Source organism: Urtica dioica, chromosome 12 (assembly GCF_054948205.1).
Source record: "Urtica dioica subsp. dioica isolate 48M chromosome 12, U.dioica_male_clone48M_v1_H2, whole genome shotgun sequence".
NCBI lineage: Eukaryota > Viridiplantae > Streptophyta > Magnoliopsida > Rosales > Urticaceae > Urtica > Urtica dioica.
The window spans coordinates 8315550-8337345 of NC_142767.1; the positions used below are offsets into that span (position 1 = coordinate 8315550).

General features: G+C 37.7%; 1 protein-coding gene across 1 annotated transcript; it reads left to right on the top strand.

Moving 5' to 3' along the window:
• Window positions 1-847: 847 nt before the first annotated feature.
• Window positions 848-4159, top strand: LOC149378916 (thiamine diphosphate-binding fold (THDP-binding) superfamily protein). The gene is made up of 9 exons (XM_089603036.1): window positions 848-1173; window positions 1790-1927; window positions 2007-2189; window positions 2288-2445; window positions 2560-2659; window positions 3128-3239; window positions 3325-3464; window positions 3562-3747; window positions 3822-4159. The coding sequence occupies exons 1-9, from the start codon at window positions 970-972 to the stop codon at window positions 3987-3989; spliced, it is 1389 nt and encodes a 462-aa protein (XP_089459162.1). The 5' UTR covers window positions 848-969; the 3' UTR covers window positions 3990-4159.
• Window positions 4160-21796: the final 17637 nt, after the last annotated feature.

A 21796-nucleotide genomic window follows, 5' to 3' on the forward strand; every position in this document is an offset into this window, starting at 1 on the left:
TTTATTAAGAGAAAAAGCAATTATGTAGTTCATGCTCTTGTCACTGTAGGTTTTAACTCTCCTATAACTCAAATTTGGGTTGTAGACCCTCCTGATTGTATTCAAGCTCATTTAATGCTGATTCTGCCAATACTTAATAATGCAAGTCTCTTTCTAAAAAAAAAAAAAATAGATATATATTTATAAAATGGTTATATCTTTGTTTTCAATATTCAATAAAAAGAATTAAATTAGACCTTGAATTTATGTCACAGTTGGCTTGGTAAACTTACGATACTTGTAAACATTTCATATTGGCAAGATGAAAAGTGTTTAATTTGATCCTTGTAGTGAAACATCGTTGTTATTAATGATATACATTTTTCGTCGAGCTAAATCTAATGACGTCATTATACAAGCAAATTGATTAATTTTGCAAAAATGTGATTTTTAATCTCTAATAATGGATAAAAGTGGAAAGATAGAAATGTGATTGTGACAGTGAGAAAATCCTCTCTTCTCTTAATTCGTAATTGTATTGATTGAATCTAATCAGTCGCAACAGTTTTGTACATATACAAATACAAGTTCTTTAACATACTAAACGTGTACTCTACGTAATCTATCAACCTAATTAGTCAAGTGGGTCCACTAGGCCAGCGTGGCTTCTTCGCTCCTTCATCTGTAGCTGACGTGTTAGATTCATCTTTCAGCTGACGTGGGTCGTCTCTTTAGCACTGATATACGTTTTTCAAACTCACACGGAAGCAGTCAGTCCAAATCCAAAAAATAAATAAAACAATTATAGCATTTAAAGCTGCGTTCAGAATCTATATGCCACGTGCCCGGCGAACACACACACACACACACTCTCTCTCTCTCTCTCTAAAACCAAATAAAACAAAACGACATACAGAGTTTCACAATTTCTGCACTTGATTGTGCATTGTTTTGTGGTTAATCTTCTAATATCTACGCATAATTATAAGAATGGCTCTTTGGACGAGAAGATCGCTCAACGTTGGTTTGAAGCATTACAAGTTGGGTTTGGGTTGTTTCATCAACGCCGTCTCTCGGCCTGAGAGTTTTGGGGATTGTAATGCGAAACCCCATTTCTGTTCGCGGCGATTTGAGGCCACAAAAGCTGAGAAACTACGCCCCGATTCCTTGCATCATCTTGATTCCATTACACAGGTTTGCCCTGAAATTAATCTACTAATGTCTTTCTACTATCGTATTTTTCATTTTTTTTCCTCCTAATTTTAATAAATTGTTATGGTTTTGCAATGAGGGACTGATCATATATAGTATGATTTGTTTGGATGAGTAGATAAGTTCTCTAAAAGAAAAAAAAAATTTGGTTGAGAATTCAATATTTCGCCAATCAAGTAAAATGATATTTAGGCTCTTAATTTTTGGGGAAAGTGATTTTTGTTAACTATGATATTTGTAAGGAGTGTAGATAGATTAATAGCGAATTCATTAGGAAATGTTGAGTCTAATGTAATTATAGAAGAACCTAGGCAAAAGAAAATGTTTTTCTATAGCTATTAAATATCTTTTACAATGGAACAGTATATGAATTAATGAAGTTTAGTACTCCATGAAAAATATGCATTAAATAGGAGGACAAAACGCAAACCAAAGTTTATTCTCAAATAAAAAGATAGCTTTTGCCGTGTTAGCTTTCATTTCTATTTTAGTGAATGGATATTCAAATATCAGCTGACCGATTCCTCAAGATAAATAGCAGTTAAAAAAGACAACCGTTTCAGCGATTTACTTGTTTAATGTAATTGATTTCTGACAGGACTTGGATTTCCCGGGAGGAAAAGTGCGATTCACTCCTGAATTGAGGTTCATATCGGAGTCCCAGAGAGAGCGAGTGCCGTGCTATAGAGTCCTCGACGACCACGGGGAAATAATTACAGGCAGTAACTACGTTGAGGTAAAAAAAAAATAAAAAAAATTGAATTCACTGTCTAGAGCAGAACATAACATGCGAGAGAGAGAGTTGTTAAGTATAGGTGAACAAAGAAGTGGGCCAAAAAATGTACAGAGACATGGTTTCACTCCAAGTAATGGACACGATCTTCTACGAAGCCCAAAGGCAGGGAAGGATTTCCTTCTACGTGACCTGCGCCGGAGAGGAGGCTTTAAACATTGCCTCCGCGGCTGCGCTGACCATCGACGACCTCATCTTCCCTCAGGTTTAGTTTTTATTTTATTTATATATATATATATATATATATTTATTTATTTTTATAAAATTTGTTGATATGAAAATGGTGAATTTTGTTGAGAGCAGTACCGAGAGGCGGGGGTGTTGTTGTGGCGGGGTTTTAGTCTGCAAGAGTTTGCGAATCAGTGTTTCGGCAACAAAGCCGATTACGGTAAAGGAAGGCAAATGCCGATACACTATGGCTCTAACAAGCTCAACTACTTCACCGTCTCGTCCACCATCGCGTAACCTCTTTTTGAATCCCTAAATATATACATACCCGTACATATATATATGTATATATATATATTGATTCGATTGTGTGGGTGTTAGTTCGTTAATTTATTTATTTATTTCAGAACGCAGATTGCTCATGCCGTCGGTGCTGCATACTCGCTGAAGATGGACAAGAAAGACGCGTGCGCGGTCACTTATTTTGGCGATGGTGGTACGAGTGAGGTAATTCAATCGACGTTCCAATCACGTGATTTAACCCTACTTTGCTTAGTACTGGATGATAAGATTATGCAAAAACTAGGTTTTATTATCAACTATGGGATTGCTCGATGATACCGATTTGGCCTACAATTCGAGAGGCCAGCCTGAATCACATCAGAAAATTTGGAAGAATCTTCAAATGCTCTAATTATTTTACACTCCACAACACAAATAATGAACTGCCAACTAATTTGAAGAGCAACCTAAAAATTTCTCGCTGTGTGCGTTCCGTAGTGTTGTTCCATGTCTACAATAACAGACTGATAAGAACCTTTAAATTCTATTTGATTAACAATAAGATAAACCAAAACTACCCCAAAAGGCTAAGCCTAAAATCAAACTAATATTATACCCCGCTGATTATTTTCAGCTTCTATTTAAAGTCCTATCACAGACTAACTTGAATATGTATATATATAACTACTACAGGGTGACTTTCACGGGGCACTGAATTTTGCGGCGGTTAGGGAGGCGCCTGTAATATTCATATGCCGTAACAATGGATGGGCTATCAGTACCCCCACTTCAGACCAGTTCCGAAGTACACTTGTCTTCCCTTGTTCCCCAAACTAACTCTGATAGACCTTTTTCCGAGACTCACATTTCACATTATTAATAATCCCTAGGCGACGGTATTGTGGTGAGAGGGCAGGCTTATGGGATCCGAAGCATCCGTGTAGATGGAAACGACACTCTTGCGATGTACAGTGCCGTCCATGCCGCCCGTGAAATCGCTATCAACGAACAGAAACCCGTGCTAATTGAGGTAAAAATAAAAAATAAAAAATAAAAAAATTTACATTTTTGCGTAGTCCATTTTGTTCCGGTAAAATTCAAATATTTTTTTTATTTTGTTTTGGCAGGCGCTGACGTATCGAGTGGGACACCACTCGACGTCGGACGACTCGACAAAGTATCGGCCGTCGGAGGAGATCGAGTGGTGGAGATCGGCGCGGGACCCGGTGTCCCGCTTTAGGAAGTGGATCGAGAGCAACGGTTGGTGGCACGCCGACGCCGAGGCAGAGCTCAGAAGCAGCGTCAGGAAACAGGTACAGAAACACACATAATACGATAAATGATGTGACACAACTTGTTGACAAGCATTTCTGTTTGGCGGTCGTAGGTTTTGCATGCCATTCAAGCAGCCGAGAAGGTCGAGAAACCTCCGGTGGCAGACATGTTCACCGACGTGTACGATGTTCCACCCTTGAACCTTGGAGAGCAAGAAAAGCTTTTGAGGGAAACTATCAGGAGACACCCTCAAGATTACCCAACAGATGTGCCTGTTTGATTAGAATGTGTATATATGGACCCAAAGACAAGAGTATGAAAAGTGGGTATGAATGTATTGCCACTGTTATAATGTATTGTACAGGGTGTCCATGTATTCGAATCCTTGAATAAAACTGAAAGTATGAATATTGAAATGCTACACACCTGGTGTGAAACACATTTGTCTGAGTTTGGACCTCACAGGGGTGAAACTTTCTCTCCTTGATGGCCATGCCCACGCCCTTTGTCTCCTCGATTCTCACCCAGTTTCTGCGCGTTACATAACTAATTTTATTATTAATTTTTTTTAAGAAGAACTTTGACCTCAAACCGGTCATTATTGTTATTATTATAAGGCATGCATTTACCTTCGCAATGTTGCTGGATAAGTCATGTGAAGAATGTGCAGCTTCATAAGACTCGGCTTCTTCAGGATCTTCTACAAAGCTGAAGTGAACCCGGAGAGGCGATAATATCATGAGTGCCATGGTGACGGGGACATAAGCTTTCCTTATGCAGTGCTAATGCTGTGGCATATGGGTCTCCTCTCACAAACCTAAATGCACAAATTCCCAACTTAAATTTTGATGAAGTCCACGAGGATGTATGAAAACTGACTTGTGAAGCTAACCCTTTGGTTTCATCAATGGGATCCAAAACCCGATGCTAACCAACAGATCCGCCTTCAGATTTCCCATTGTTGATCGCCATAACCATATCTTTGTTACTCAATGAAGCATTAGAATATGCTTCCTCGGCACACAAAGTGTCGCTCACGAGTTTTGTAATGCGTTCCAGTGTGTCTGCAGCCATTCTTTACTAAGACCACGTATATAATCTCTATTTCTTTATTGTCAGGCAATGGAATAGCAGGTGGGTATACACTCGGATCAATTTGGAAACGAAGCCAAGTCGATCGAAATTATGGCGATACAAATTTCACAAATTAGAGAAATCTGGTGTGTGTCGTACTTGTGTTCTAGGAGTCGATTCCGCGATATAAGCAGTGCGGGATAAGAATTACACATACAATATTCAGCTCTCTTGAAATAGGATTAATATTCGTTCATCTAAGAGTTGATTTTATAATTGATCGATTGCACGTACTTAGTGCTTATATATGAATTTAAGGGTATATCGCTAAAATATATTTTTATCGTCGCGAGAAGAACCTAGAGGATCAATGCAATCTAGTTACTATTCCAACTGACACTAACGTTTTTTAGTCCATTATTCTAATAATATAAAAAGTGCAATTCTGAATTTTTAATATAATATCAACAAATTCATCAAAGATCATGGTAGCAAAGTAGTCATTAACAAGCATTGATTTTGCAAATTAGCCAATATTTTTTTTTTAATATAGTCATTAACAAAAATAAATGATTTAATAAGAACCAAAACATTTAAATTTTTTACAAAGTAACTTAATAAAATAAGTAATTGACATAAAAAAACATAATCAATCAGTTAATCAATAGTAAAAAATAAAGTTTATAACAATAAACTTACTTTGAATACTCTCTCTCTCTCTCTCATTCAAATAATCATTTTACAAAATATCTCTGAATTTTCATGGCCCATTTTATTGGTTTATAGATGAGAAGTTAATTTGCTAACGTTGCAATATTGATCAGCGAGAACATGTTGTGATAATGTTATGGTATACGATCAGACAGCCTGCTCCACCATGCTATATATGAGAAAAAGCGAAACTAAGTTTCAGAGGTTCGATTAAAGACAAGTGTTTATTTATATTCTTCAAATAGTTTCACTTTCTGTTTCTTACAACTATTTGATTGCAGAATCAAACATAGACCAAACCATAAGACAATATTCAAACATAAAAAGTCTGAATGATCCTCAATTCTGGGTGGAAGGGTTGATCTTTCTTGATCCGATGATTTTGGCAGAAGGAGTGGTATTCGCCGGAGGATCGGGGCATTTGCAGTTTCCATTCAGACAAAAAGTTTTAGACGGCGCATCAATGCACTTCTGTCTCTTACAATCCGAGTCTCTCTTACAGCTCAACGCCTCTACCGTTGACGTCATCAGCGATACTTCCGCACCTGTGTGTAATGTCAAAACCAATATATTAAGATTAAAATAAAGGCTCAAAGCGACTAAAAACTCTGTAGATATGTCTTTGTACGTGATGTGTTGTATCTATAGAAGAGAAAATATGGTACGTTCATGAATCTATTTGGTGAAAAGGTGAGAAAAACATTGAGACCAGAGAGAGACTGACAAGCAATGATAAATAGAAACAATGCAGCGGAAGCCATGTTAAGAGAAACTTTCTTCATAGTATTTTGACTTTGTGATTCAATATTTCTCTGCGCGTGTGTGTGTGATGATCGATATGACTATCAAAGTGTTGTGCAACAAACAAGCCTTACTCAAACGTCTATTTATACTAGTTTCGGATGGAGTTCCTGTCAATTTATTTTAAATTTGATCACACGTTACATAATCTGTTGAATGGATAAGTTTTAATATCCATGATGTAAATACACTGATTTTGTGGAAATGTTTTAAATGGGAGATCAGGCCCCTAATTTCACATATTAATATTTTGGGAGATTTTGAAGTTAATGACAGATACAGCTAAAGTACTAACCAGGGAGTAAATTTGTGCAAAACACCCAATTTGAGCAATATTTCAAGAGATATAGACCTCTTAATTACCAATCAATTTTATTACGATAACTTTAGTTTTGTTTTAGCTGCTGCGTTGTGTGTATTTTTTTTTTTATTATGTAAAATATTTTTTCAGGTTACTATAATTTTGATCATGCGTTACAAATGGATAAGCTTTGATATATCCAAGAGGTAAATACCCTTATTTTGTGGAAATGTTTTAAATGGGAGATCAGGCACTGTAATTACACATCAATATTTTGGGAGAAATGGACACATAGTGCTATTATATACTAGACTGTAAATTTGTATAAAATACCCGAGTTGAGCAGTATTTTATAAAGGAGATGGCTGAAAGGAGGCATTCACATTTTCGCACACATAAGCACATGACAGAAGTTTCACCTATCATTCAGCACCCTCTATTACTTGCTCTCTTTGACTAGATTCGTTTGTATTTAGAGATAATATTCTTGCCTAGACACTAGGAGTTCTCGGGACTGCGGGCTCGGAACAAAGTGCTCTTCGTGAGACAATTGTTGTACTAATTTTGTCTGTCAACAATTTGGTACTAGAAGGAGGGGATATCGATGAAGAACGATGGCTAGTTCGTCAACTCCAACCGGAGACGCCAGCAACACCACTGGTATCGATCCTCAGATCAAGCACCATAGCCACACCTTGCCAATCACCCCTGAGGAGCTCGATGAGTAACTACCTCATCCCAGCCTGGCCGAACAGTTTAAAGAGATGCAAGAGCGTCTCTGGGACCTCAAAAACCGGTCATTATTGTTATTATTATAAGGCATGCATTTACCCTCGTAATGTTGCTGGATAAGTCATGTGAAGAATGTGCAGCTTCATAAGACTCGGCTTCTTCAGGATCTTCTACAAAGCTAAAGTGAACCCGGAGAGGCGATAATATCATGAGTGCCATGGTGACGAGGACATAAGCTTTCCTTATGCAGTGCTAATGATGTGGCATATTGGTCTCCTCTCACAAACCTAAATTCATAAATTCCCAACTTAAACTTTCATGAAGTCCACAAGGATGTATGAAAACTGACTTGCGAAGCTAATTACCCTTTGGTTCCCTCAATGGGATCCAAAACCCAATGCTGACCAACAAATCCGCCTTCAGATTTTCCATTGTTGATCGCCATAACCATGTCTTTGTTACTCAATGAAGCATTAAAATACGCTTCCTCGGAACACAAAGTATCGCTCACGAGTTTTGTAATGCGCTCCAGTGTGTCACAACCATTGTTTACTAAGATCATGTATATAATCTCTGAATGGATTTGAGAAGAGAGGGAGAACACTAATCGAGCAATGAAGATGAACTGTTTGACGATTTTCTTCATTAACTAACTCAGTCAATCGATCTGAGTTTTATATTGTTTACACTGTAGAATTTAACTCTAACTAACTTTTAACTATGGTCACATCAACTCTAACTAACAGACTACACTAACTCATCATTGGTTAAACATAAAAAGTATTCTTCATGTGCACGTAAGCCTCTTCCTCTCTTCCTCGTCAGTTTCTTCCTGTGCACGGAAATTCTATCCTTCTCTTCTAGTGACTCTGATTGGCTCTCATATTACCCCCCTTCAAGCTCATGGTACTCAAGCTGAGAACCTTGAGCTTGGACCTCATTCTTGGAAATGAAGAGCTTGACACCGCCTGTTGGAATCGATCTAGGGTTTAAGAAAATAATTAACGCTTCGTTAAGCGGAGGAATTTTAAAAATTTTCTTTTACAAGTAAAAACGGTTTTTACTAACCTAGACAAGTGCAAGTACATGTAATTAAAAAACTAATATGAGCTAAGAAGTTTACTAACCTTTCTTGAAGCTTGAACCTTGAAGAAGCTTTTGGAAAGTTGCAACGCTCGTCTCCCCTCGCAGCACGTCCCTCTTTCATTCCTCGGCACCTCGAGCAACCACGAAAGTTTTTATCACTAAATCACTCGAAATAAAGGAATTAGTGAGTGGGCACTTTTAAACACTACGACTTAAGAACGAGTCTTGAAGTCGCAGAGCTAAACACTAGGTCGAGTGAGGACCTAGGTGCCAAAACAAGAAAAATCGAAAATAAACTAGAAAGAAAGAGAGAGAGAGAGGAGTTCGGCCAAAGTGCTAGAGAGAGAGTCTCTCAAATCTCTTAAACTTGGATGAATGAAATGTGAGGAAATGAGGCTCCTATTTATAGGAGAGGTCTCACCTTCTATAAGGTAGTTTCCTCTTCTATAGAATATCACATATTCATGAGCCAATTACCTCTTTTCCCACTTGAGATGCTCGGCCAACATATGCTTCAATAAGCCTTGGATTTGTTTCCTATTTTGTTCCAAGCCTTGCTTTGACTCTCTCTTGGCCGAAGTTATGCTTTCCTTCTAGAGGAAATTTGTTTCCTCTTTTTCTTTTGGCAAGTATCTAAATACATTTATGCACAAAATAAACTCTCCTATTTCTCTATAGGGTAGGCGCCCAACATGTCTCTAGAAGGAGCTTCTAGAAGCTTCTTCATTTATTCATGAGAACATGAAAAAGGCCCATTAAGAATTTTCAATAAAACTCTTATGAAATGAAATTAATTCACGAGGCCCAATGATCAAGTCATGGCCGAGTGACATTAAGTCATCAAATGAACTTGTCAAAAAATTTATTGACATTCATTTCATCCTTTGTCTCAAAAGACAAAAATACCCTTTTGACTATTTTCGTTCTCGTTTTGACTTAGCTTCCAGTTTAACTATTCCTATCGATGTGATTCGTGACAGTGACCTCATGGACCCAAATGAACAAAGCTTGAGCTAAACACTTGGACTTAAAAGTTCACAAACCTTTTCCAAGTTTAGCTTAATGCCAACTGACTCCACTAAAGAGCTGACACTGAAAATCTCTCGGTTCAAATGAATTTATTTTCTACTCAAGAATTCGACCTAATTATGATGAGCGGATCCACTGAATATTATCTATGTTTACCCTTCATGAATGTCATCAGCTAGTCGGGATTTACTAAATTACCATTTTACCCTTCTAGCTGTTATTTCCTCAACTCCTTTGTCGCTTGTGAATAAGTTAGAAACAATGTATTGACGAGGAGCTAACAAGTCACATTGTTTCATCCAAAAAAGTCAGGACTCAATTTGGACACTGGCCAGTTCATTTATTCACACTCCAAGGAACAAAGCATGAGGTGACATGCATTGCATTTCAGCAATCTTGTACATGAATTCCATATCTATGAGAACTTCACAAAGTTACTCATGACATACTCACAACTTAGTACTTCACCAATAGGCCCTGTTCAGAATCACATAGTGAGTCCGAACTCTGACTTTCTCAAATGAGAATACTAAGCTGTGAAATGGCATGTCTCATTTCAGGATTAAGGTAAGCATGATGCAATTCATACATAGTGACTTCGAGACATAAGAGGTTAAATGGTTTGTTCTTATCTTGTCTCTAGAAGTGCACTGGTCAATTCAGTACCTTCGAAAGATACCTAAAAGAACTATAGAGTCTCCAACTCTCAATGCCTCATAACCAGACATCGTAGATTCTTCTAACAATCGTACTGAAGTCAATAGTCCTTTGACCCTAAGATTGCGAATATATCGTTTTAAGCAAACTACGAAGAGTTTGTTCATGCAAATCTACATTTGTCTCTTCGTAAGTTGTTAAGTTTGTTTATGGACTAAAAGACTAAGGTTTTATCATAAAGCTTCAAACAAAGAAAGAATGAATGAACGTTTCAACTTTATTAATGAATGGATAGGCAATTACAAGCAAGAGTCTTCATGAGACTTTATTACATCAAATGTACAAAATAAAGATTACAACTCTTCTTGTGGGCACCATTGACAACAAACTCCCACTTGACTCAAAGAAGATGTGTGTAGTCTTTCATGCCTAATCCTTCACGATGTTGGTCGAAGACCTTGTTCGCTAGGGCCTTGGTGAATGGATCTGCGAGGTTGTCCACCGTTGAGATCTTCTTCACTTCCACGTCTCCGCCCTGCACGATCTCTCGAATCAAATGGTATTTCCTCTCAATATGCTTAGAGCGCTTATGGCTTCTAGGTTCCTTTGAGTTAGCGACAGCCCCACTATTATCACAATAAAGGGTCATGGGCTCGTCGACGTTTGGAACAACTTCCAAATACTTAAGGAATTTTCTAAGCCATACAGCCTCTTTGGATGCTTCACAAGCAGCCACATATTCTGCTTCCATTGTGGAGTCAGCAATGCAAGATTGCTTAATACTTCTCCACACAACAGCTCCACCATTAAGGATGAACACAGATCCCGAAGTGGATTTCCTGGAATCCTTATCCGCTTGAAAATCGGAGTCGGTATATCCCGTCATAGTCAGGTCAGTTACTGAGTATGTAAGCATCAAGTTCCTAGTTCTTCGAAGATACTTAAGAACATGCTTAACAGCAATCCAGTGCTCGGGTCCAGGGTTCGATTGGAAACGGCTAACTACGCCAACGGCGAAACATATATCAGGTCTAGTGCAAAGCATAGCATACATGAGGCTTCCTACGGCAGAGGCGTAACGAATTTTCCTCATGTCTTCAATCTCTTGTGCAGTCTTGGGAGACTGGTCCTTAGAGAGTGAAACTCCATGCCTAAAGGGTGTTTGACCCTTCTTGGAGTCTTGCATCGAGAAGAGATCCATCACCTTATCAATATAAGATGCTTGAGAGAGCGACAGGGTCCGGTTTTTCCTATCTCGAAAGATTTGGATCCCCAGAATGTACGCGGCTTCTCCTAGATCCTTCATATCGAATTGCTTTGCCAGCCAGACCTTAACCTCAGATAACTTACCCACGTCATTACCAATGAGTAGTATATCATCGACATATAGTACCAGAAACACAACTTTGCCTTCGTGTATTAACTTGTAAACACAAGGCTCATCTATTGACTGTTCAAAGCCAAAGCTCTTTACAGTTTCATCGAATCTAATATTCCATGACCTAGATGCTTGCTTTAATCCATAAATGGACTTAAGCAACTCACAAACCTTGGTCTCTTGACCTTCTTCCACGAAACCGTCTGGTTGAGCCATGTAAATGCGCTCGTCAAGATTGCCATTCAGAAAAGCTGTCTTGACATCCATTTGCCAGATCTCATAGTCGAGAGCTGCAGCTATGGATAGGAGTATGCGGATGGATTTAAGCATCGCGACTGGCGAGAAGGTTTCTTCATAGTCAATCCCTTCTTGTTGGGTATAACCCTTCGCCACAAGTCGTGCTTTGAACGTCTCGATGTTCCCATCAGCACCCCTTTTCTTCTTGTATATCCACTTACACCCTACGGGTTTAATCCCTTCAGGAAGGTCTACAAGTTTCCAGACTTTGTTGACATACATCGAATGCATTTCAACTTTCATGGCGTCAAGCCAAAGGTTTGATTCAGAACAAGCCATCGCTTGGCTATAGGAAACAGGATCATCCATGTCAGAGACGGCTACAAGAGAGTCTCCATAAGACATGTACCTGTCAGGCTTTTGAGTAGCCCTCCCACTACGTCTAAGTACTACTTGACGAGATTCTGATGAGTTAGGTTGTGTTTCAGTTGGGGTAAGAACAGTTCTTACAGATGAGGTAGAAGCTTCCTCACCCAACTTTTCTTCAAGCACAATTTTGCTTCTAGGTTTTGCATCTTTCATAAAGTCCTCCTCAAGGAAACGAGCATTCGTGCTAACGAAAGTCTTATCGTCCTCGGGCCTATAGAAAGTAAAACCTTTGGTTTCCTTTGGATATCCCACAAACAGGCACAATTCTGACCTACTAGATGGAGCGATATGTAGTTCTGAGAGTAGATGCTGTGTCCAGGTGAATTCTGCAACAAGTGAGGCTAGACTTTTGAACTCTGCTTCAACTGAGGACCTGGAGGCGGAGTGGTATTTCTTCGATTGCCAAGAGATTGGATTGTTTCCGAGAAATAGCACATATCCAGAAGTTAACCTTCTATTTAGGATATCTGATCCCCAATCCGCATCACTACACTCGCTGAGGTGTAGCCCTGACTTGTCTTGGACTGGCGAGTGAAATGAAGACCATGATCCACAGTAGCACTCAAATACTTGAGAATATGCTTCACAGCCTTCAAATGATCTTCTAATGGCTGTTGCATGAACTGACATAGTCTGTTGACACTGTATGCAAGCTCATGCCTTGTGATTGTAGCATATTGAAGTGATCCTACTGTGCTTCTGTAGAGATGAACATCTTCAAATGGAAAGCTTCCATAGTCAACAAATTTGTGTCCAGATGTTAATAGAGTTGTATAGGCTTTTGACTAATGCATTTTTGTCTTAACCAGCAGATCTCTAATGTACTTGGATTGGCTGAGAAATAGACCATTCTCAGTTTTCTAAACTTCAACTCCAAGAAAGTATTTGATCTCTCCCAAGTCTTCAACTCCAAAAATATGTAGTGTAGGGTGTAGAACAAATAGAGGGCTGTCTGTTTCGCTAACTTAAACCCTTGTGCCACTAGAGATGTATGCAATTTTTCAAACCAGGCTTTAGGCGCCTGTTTAAGGCCATAAATTGACTTGATGAGTCTGCAAACAACCATAGGTCTGGACTGATCTACAAAGCCAATTGGTTGCTTCATTTAAACTTCTTCTTTTAGATCCGAATTCAGAAAAGCATTATCCACATCCAGTTGATGAATTTTCTAGTCTTTGTTGATGGCAATGGATAGGAGGATTCTGATTGTAGCTGGCTTAGCAACATGGCTAAAGGTTTATGAGTAATCAAAGAAACTTGATAAAACCCTTGAGAAACTAACCTAGCCTTGTGCTTATATATTGCTCTATTCGGATTTTCTTTCACCTTGCATATGTTAGGAATTCTTGCCCACGAAAGATAATAAATAAATGATTACTAAATAGAATAATGGTTTACTTTATTAGCATCATATGATTAGTGGGTTGAGGTCTGAATATCAGAATCAATAGCAACTATCATCCATAGCCTCCGTATTAAACTGAGTCACGTGCTGAGCACCTGAGTTCGGGGGGTGTTGCTAAAACATGTCGATGACTGATACATGCCTGGACAACTGTATCTAAAGTCATATATGCGGAACAAGTGAAGGTTGATCACGACGTGCGAGCATTCTATACTTATGGTAAGTGTACGACCCAGACAGACTTTGGTTGTAGATGTATCATTTAAACGACACACTAACCGAAATCGCTGTGATGGTCACAGTGAGACTTGATCTAACTCCTGAAGTGATCATGGACGCTGGATCATGTTACCGAGCTCTTTGACTCATTCGCTAAAAGGCTACTATCATGCTAATCACAACTTATGTCTTGAGAGTTTCGGAGCATGATTCGAGTGTGAACTATGAAGTAGTTGACAGATACAGAATCCAGCCTTCCTGAAAGAAGGTCAATGTTCACTCACCTAAGGGTTGATTCCAGAACCGATAGATTGTCGGCACTTCCGAAGTTTGTACGTTCGGAAGAATCTTTCACTGGGAAAGCAATAATGCTTAGGGTATATATGTATCAAGGAAGGTATAACAAATTAATTGACCTTTCTCGATAAAGGTTGAACTTGGAAGATCTTGATCGCGCACTGACTAGATTAGTGGACACTCGTCACGATGAGTAAATATAATTCTAGTATAAAGGATAGTTCAGTCTTGGCGTACCTAGGTGGAGTCTTACCAAGATTAGAGAAATCAATGTGGAAAAGAGAAATGACTTTTTCGTCTTTTCATCGGATTTGTTAAGCTTCTATTACTAGGTCCATAGTCCCCGATTCAGCTTTGATAAGACGAATAAAGAAACTCTAATAACAATGTGTTTTGTTATTATAATCTCACCAGGTGTAATTGTGATTGACAGTATCAATTCTGAAATATGGGTATTTGCAGAATTTAATAATTATTTATGGTAGTATTAATTATTTATTGTTTGATTGAGTAAATAATTAATCAATTATATATTTGTTTATTGTTGGACCAAGTAAATGAAAAATTAATTGGGTTTTAAGCAATTGGGCCTTGCACATAATAAGGTGGACGATTTTTTGAGGATCCCGGCACAAGATTTGCGTGAATTTCCTCCTTGGCCGTATGCCAAAATTCGTCCATACCCATTATTGGTACTTATTAATATTTTCTCTTTAGTTGTTTAAATAAAGGAGATAGAAAAATATTTAAAAGGAAATAAGAGATTGTCCTTTATTTTCTCTCATGAATATTTATAGAGAATAATATTTAAAAGGAAATAAGATATTGTCCTTTATTCTCTCTCATGAATATGAGGAGATAATAATATTTAAAAGGATTTAAGATATTTCCTTTATCATGTCATTAATAAATATTCTCTATTTAAACATGAAATAAAATCTCATAGATATTGATCTGATGGCTAAAAGAGAAGTAGGATTCACGAGATGAGATCCAATGGCCAAGTTTTGATTAACTAGTGTGAACACAATAAAAGAAAATAATATATTTTGGAAACTACCAAGAATATATCATTTCCACTACTATAAACAGGGGGTTCATGCGAAGAGAAAAATATACTTTTTGTGCTTTAGAATTTTTGACCAAGAGCTCTCCCTCTCTCTCTCTACCCCTTGGAATTGCTCTATTCTGTTCTTAGAAAATAAGAGTGAGATCTTGAAACAACATTTGTTACTTGATCGTGTGAGATTAAAGAGTATGATCCCACGCCGTATTTCTTTATTCGTCCGAAGATTACGTTTTGAAAGACTACGGTGCATCAAGAGGAGTACGAGGATCCGAAAGCTTCAAGGCGTTCAAAGACGAGGATCTGAAAGCTTGAAGAAGGAGATCAAGGTGTTCAAAGGCGAGGATCTAAAAGCTTGAAGAAGGAGATCAAGGCGTTATCTGTAAGTTCTCTATGAGCCTTGTTCTTTGTTCTTATTGGTTGCTTGACATGTTTGAATGCTTTCATTATTTAATTAATAAGGTAAATCTAGATCTTGTTAGATAACCATCTTTTTAATTAGCTCTTGTTAGTGTAATTAATTTATTATGCAACTTATATGGTTATCGAGGTGAGCACATAAACTCGACGAGTTGTATCGAAGCGAATGTTCGTGTTTGATACTCCCCTCGTTTCCTTACAAGTAGTATTGGAGCAACTGTTTGTGTCTGATACCACCTCCGCAAGTGGTATTAGAGCGATTGTTCGTGTCTGATACTACCCATATATTCTCCAACAAGTGATATTAGAGCGATTGTTCGTGTCTGATATCCTACATGTTTCACCAACAAGTGGTATTGGAGTGATTGTTCGTGTTTGATACCAATCGTTTGTTCCCAACAAGTGGTATCAGAGCGATTGTTCGTGTCTGATACCATTCGTTCGTTCACCAACAAGTGCTATTAGAGGTAGATGATTTACTTTATTACTCGATTCGTTCATGTTAATTTAAATTGTTAGATGTTGATTTATTTATGGGACATAGATATGGACCCATATTCTATCCATGAACCAATTTGATATTGCGTTCATCTCTTTTTATTTATAAAGAGTCAAATTAGATAGATCAAACCGAATCAAACCATGCTTGCTTATTATGCTTGTTTATTTAATTGCTTCGCCATGCTTGATATAACTTAGAACTTGTGTCGTGGATTATCATGGGCTATCATTCATTTGAAATTATCTAATACGATTAGGATAGTTAATTAATGAATGAGTTGAATGGATCGGAAAGCTTTGTCACCAAACCGATAAGAGGCTAAGCTGGGGGGTTAATAAAAGACGATGTCTTGCCTCCCAACTGAAAGCTTTTCCGTGATGGAATACTATTAGGATAATCAAGACTAAATGTCACGAAATTCCTAATAACTAAGCTATATCAAAACTTTTTGTTTTTAAGGGTAGCTTAGAAACACTCGAGTTATTAATACAATTTAGTTAACTTAAGTGGATCACCTAGATTAATGTTAATGCTAGGAAAATTAAAATACGAAAAGTATATTGAGTAAGGTCTCCAACATTAACACAACACAGTGAGGGTTGTCTTGCTCGCCTCGTGACCGGCGGTCTTTTAGACATGGTGGTCCATTCCCTTCGGAAGGTGTAAGCGCATTCCAATACCAATGTTGTGTTTCTGACGATAACTAGATAAGTGGATCTCATGTCTGACCTTGGCTTCCCTAGCACACACGGGCTAAGCTTTGTCTGCTGAAATGTTGAGTTGACTCAAGTATGAGATAACGGTGGTTGTCTCATATGACCAACGATTCCTATAAAACTGGTAGTTAGTAAAGCATAGTTATGAATGTCCATGAACCACGATTGCTTTACTAATCTGAGATGGTCCTCATTTTCGCTAGGTGCACTCCGTTACGTCACCTTAGTTAAACGGGCTGTGGCTATTGGTGAATTACCATGGAATATAAAAATTAGGTCTTTTTAGAGATTAGTTTTCTTCCCCGTGCTTGTGCATTATGTTTTTATATCCTAAACTTTTTTTGATAGTTGTTTATTTTCATATTGCTAATAATTGTTGTCATAAATTGTTGTAATCATGTCGAACCCTATTATGGCCTTGTTGTCGAGAGACGTTCTCATTGGTGATAACTTCCCGAAATGGAAGTCGAACCTTAACATCGTGCTGGTGAGTGAGAGCATACGCTTATCCTCACTGAAGAGAGACCTCACTTTCCTGCTTCTAATGCCTCCAAGAACTTAAGGGTTTAAGGAAGGATTATGACAAGTGGGTCATGGCTAACAACAAAGCTATGGCGTACATGCTCGCGAGTATATCTGATGCGTTGCGAAAAAAAATGGAAGGGAATGAGATTGTTGTGGAAATCCTTGACTTGCTGCAGGAAATGTTTGGGATGCAAATTGAGCACACCCGCATAGAGCTCACCGTAAGTGAAATAGCACTAGGATGATTGTGGGAACCCCGGTGATGGGTCATGTCATGAAAATGACTAACTACTTCACTGAGGCTGAACTCCATGGGGCATAGATGGATGAGGTCGCTCAGGTGAGAATAATCCTGAATTCCCCTTCGAGTGAGTTCATACAGTTCACATCCAACTATATCATGAATAAGTTGAGTTATGAACTGTCTCAGTTGTTGAATGAATTACAGACTTTCAAGTCTATCACTCGACATGGGAAGAACAAAGGGTCGGCAACTTATGCTGACAAGAGTTCATCTCAAATAACCAAGAAGAAGTGGACTTCTAGTGCTGAGTCATCTAAAGCACGACGTAGTACCTGAAAGGGGAAAACTCCCACTAAGAGGGAACATAAAAAATTCAAGAGGAGTGGAAAAGGAAAAGATTAGAAGCAAGAAAACGTTGGTAAATATAACCATTGCAACACTGAAGACCATTGGCGAATGCATTGTCCTTTGTACTTGGCCGAGCTTGAGAAAAACAAGAAGTATGCTGGTATGGTACCTTAAAATTCATGATTAAAGATATCCTAAAAAGTTTTTGAGGATAATTATTCATGAGCATACTTCTTCTCTTGTTGCGGAGTAGATCTGATGGAACACGCAAGTGTTGATGAGCTTGCTAAACAATGTCGGATTCAAGCCCGAGTTGTAGAGACCTGATGCTCCGTATGAAGATCTAATTACTTGCTAGTTTCATCTTTTGGAATGATATCTTGAACATATCGATGTGTCATTATCATCCGAGGTTTTCTGAACTGTGGCCTTCTTGGCTATTTCAGAGAGGACAATCTTTTCTTTTCTCTTATACATTACATTATGTTTTATATTCTTTTATGAACACTGGTTGTGTCATATGAATATTTTTCCCTCTTTGATTCCTGGAATGCATTTGAAGTTTTTATGATAATGTTTATGCATGAATGCCTTTTGTTGAATAGTGTGGATGTTATAATGTATAAAGGACTTAGTGTTCCGTTCATACACTATAAGTGAGCGTTACGCGTAGCTTAGTTAAAAAGGAAAGAGAAGGTAATGTTCTATTAGTTATATCTCTGTTAGAAATTTAATTAGCATTTAATTGCTTTATTTCTTATAATTGAATATGTTTGTATGTTTAAGAACTCTTTGGAGCTTTGAGAGCGTCTAAAGAAAAGTTACCTTGTTTCGACAATGATTTGTGCGAATAAAAGATAATAAGAAAACAAAACAAAAGTTAGTGTTGATGATGATGAGTTCGTAGGAGCATCTTTGATCCTAGCCACTAATATTTCATTAATTAAGTGGGAGCTTCTTTAATTGGAACCTAGCTACTCTAGTTCACCAAATGAGTGGGAGCTTCCTTAATTGGAACCTAGCTACTCTAGTTCTCTAATTGAGTGAGAGCTTCCTTAATTGGAACCAAGCTACTCTAGTTCACCAAATGAGTGAGAGCTTTCTTAATAAGAACCTAGCTACTCTAGTTCAAGTGGGAGCATCCTTTAAAGGAGCCTAGCCACTATGTTTTCATATTATTAAGTGGGAGCATCCTTAATTGGATCCTAATCACTTTTTTTCGTCGATTAAGTGGGAGGTTCCGAATCTAGCCACTTGTTGTTCAATGCATAGCAACATCCTTCACATGATCAAGCTCATCATTAATGATGATGTATTGCTATCATTAAATAATTTGAGTGAAATGTTAATTGCAAATTTTCTTACCACATGGTTCGATAAATTGATAAATAGAACTTAAGAAAAAATGATATTTTCCTCATGAACAGTGTTAATGAAATAGTGGGAGCATCCTTGCAAGGATCCTCGTCACCTCAATGCCATCAACTATATCTTTCACTCTATGAAAGATTTGATCACGAAGATCACAATAACTTAAAAGATGTCATAAACCTAATTTAGTAGATCTGCCAGTTAAGTCTTTCAACTTAATGGATTAGAAGGGATCTATAAACGATTAGTAAATGCGTTCAAGCTTATATAAAGCTTAATGGTACAAAAATGGATTTGAGCCCTTGATTAAAGACATTGGCAACAATGATGCTCTTCTGATACCACCAACCGATTCATTAGCTCTTCCAATTGGAAGTTGAGTTGTCCTTGTGGATAAAGTTCTGAAAAACTTGTGACATTGATCAAAGTAGTGTAAATACTAAAACATCCAGAAAGGTTGATTCAAGAATGAAATTAACTAAGTACGATTATACTTCAGAGTTGTCAATGGTGCCTACAAGAAGAGTAGTAGTCATTACTTATGTACATTTGATGTAATACAGTCCCACGAAGACTCTTGCTTGTAACTGCTGAATTATTAATAAAAGTTGAAACGTTCATTCATTCTTCCTTGTCTGTTTGAAGCTTTATGCTAAACTATAGTCTTTAGTCCTTAAATAAACCTAACAACAAATGAAGAGTCAAATATAGATTTACATGAACAAACTCTTCATGGTTTGCTTAAAACAGTATATTCACAATCTAAGGATCAAAGGGCTATTGATCTCAGTATGATTGTTAGGAGAATCTATGATGTCTGGTTATGAGACATAGAGAGTTGGAGACTCTATAGTTCTTCTTAGGTATCTTCTGAAGGTACTGAATTCACCAATGCACTTCTAGAGACATTGTAAGAACAAACCATTTCACATCTTCTGTCTCGGAGTCACTATGTATGAATTGCATCATGCTTACCTCAATCTTGAAATGAGACATTTCATTTCATAGTTTATGTATTCTCATTTGAGAAAGTCAGAGTTCTAGATTCACTATGTGATATAGACAAGACCTATTTGTGAAGTACTAAGTTATGAAGATGTCATGATCAACTTTGTAAAGATCTCATAGATATGGAATTCATATACAAGATTGCTGAAATGCAATGTATATCACCTCATGCTTTGCTCCTTTGAATGTGAATAAATGAACTGGCCAGTGTCCAAATGTGACTTGTTAGCTCCTCGTCAATACATTGTTTCTAACTTATTCACAAGCGACAAAGGAGTTGAGGAAATAACAACTAGAAGGGTAAAATGGTAATTTTGTAAATCCCATCTAGTTGATGATATTCATAAAGGGTAAACATAGATAATATTCGGTGGATCCACTCATTACAATAAAATAAAATTCTTGAGTAGAAAATATATTCATTAGAAGCGAGAGATTTCAGTGTCAGCTCTTTAGTGGAGTCAGTTGACATTAAGCTAGAACTTGGACAAGGTTTGTGAACGTTTAAGTATAAGTATGGTAGCTCAAGCTTTGTTCATTTGGATCCATGAGGTCACTACCACAAGTCTTTAGAGTAGGATTAGTTAAACATGAAAGCTAAGTCAAAACAAGTTCAAATGTTAAACTATACAAGTTTTATGAAAATTGTCTAAAGGGTAATTTTGTCTTTTTGACATGGGATGGTATGAATGTCAATAAAATAAGTTTTTTTTTACATTGTCATATGATGAAAATAATATTAAGTCACACGGCCAACATCATCTGATTGGGCCTTGAGGATTAATTTCATTTCATGGAATTTTATGTGGAAATTCTTAATAGGTTTTTCTTATGTTGTCATGAACAAATAAAGAAAAATCTAGAAGTATGTTCTATAAGGCATAGAAACCGTCCACAATAGAGAAGGAAAGAGAGATTATTTTGTGCATTGATGTATGAAGATACTTGCCAAAAGAAAAAGAGGAAACAAATTTCCTCTACAAGGAAGCCAAGGGGGCGGCAAGGAGAGAGGAAATCAAATGAGGAAACAAATCCATGTGGCATGAGGAACATGTCTTGGACGTGCAAGCACTAGTACAATTGATAGCATCAGGTGCGACAAAAGTCGCACCTGAAAGCACCGATGTCGCACCTGAAAGTGTGCGACTTTAGATGCGACAAAGTCGCATCTGAAACTCTGCACCTGATGATTTTAGGTGCGACTTGTCGCACTTGAAAGTCATCACTATCAGGTGCGACATTTTAGGTGCGACTTGTCGCACCAAACGTCGCACCTAAATATCCTCCAAAATAAGATATTAAAGCGGGAATTATAGTATCAGATGCGACTAGTCGCATCTGATACCTTCGTGGGAAAAGTATCAGATGCGACTAGTCGCATCTGATAGTAATTCCCCGCTTAATATTTGGCGGGTTACAGTACAATCAAATAGTAATTCCCCGCATCTGATACTTAAGTGAGAAAGAGGAAACCAAATATTTGCTCATGAATATGTGATATTCAATAGAGAAGAGGAAACTATCTTTTGAA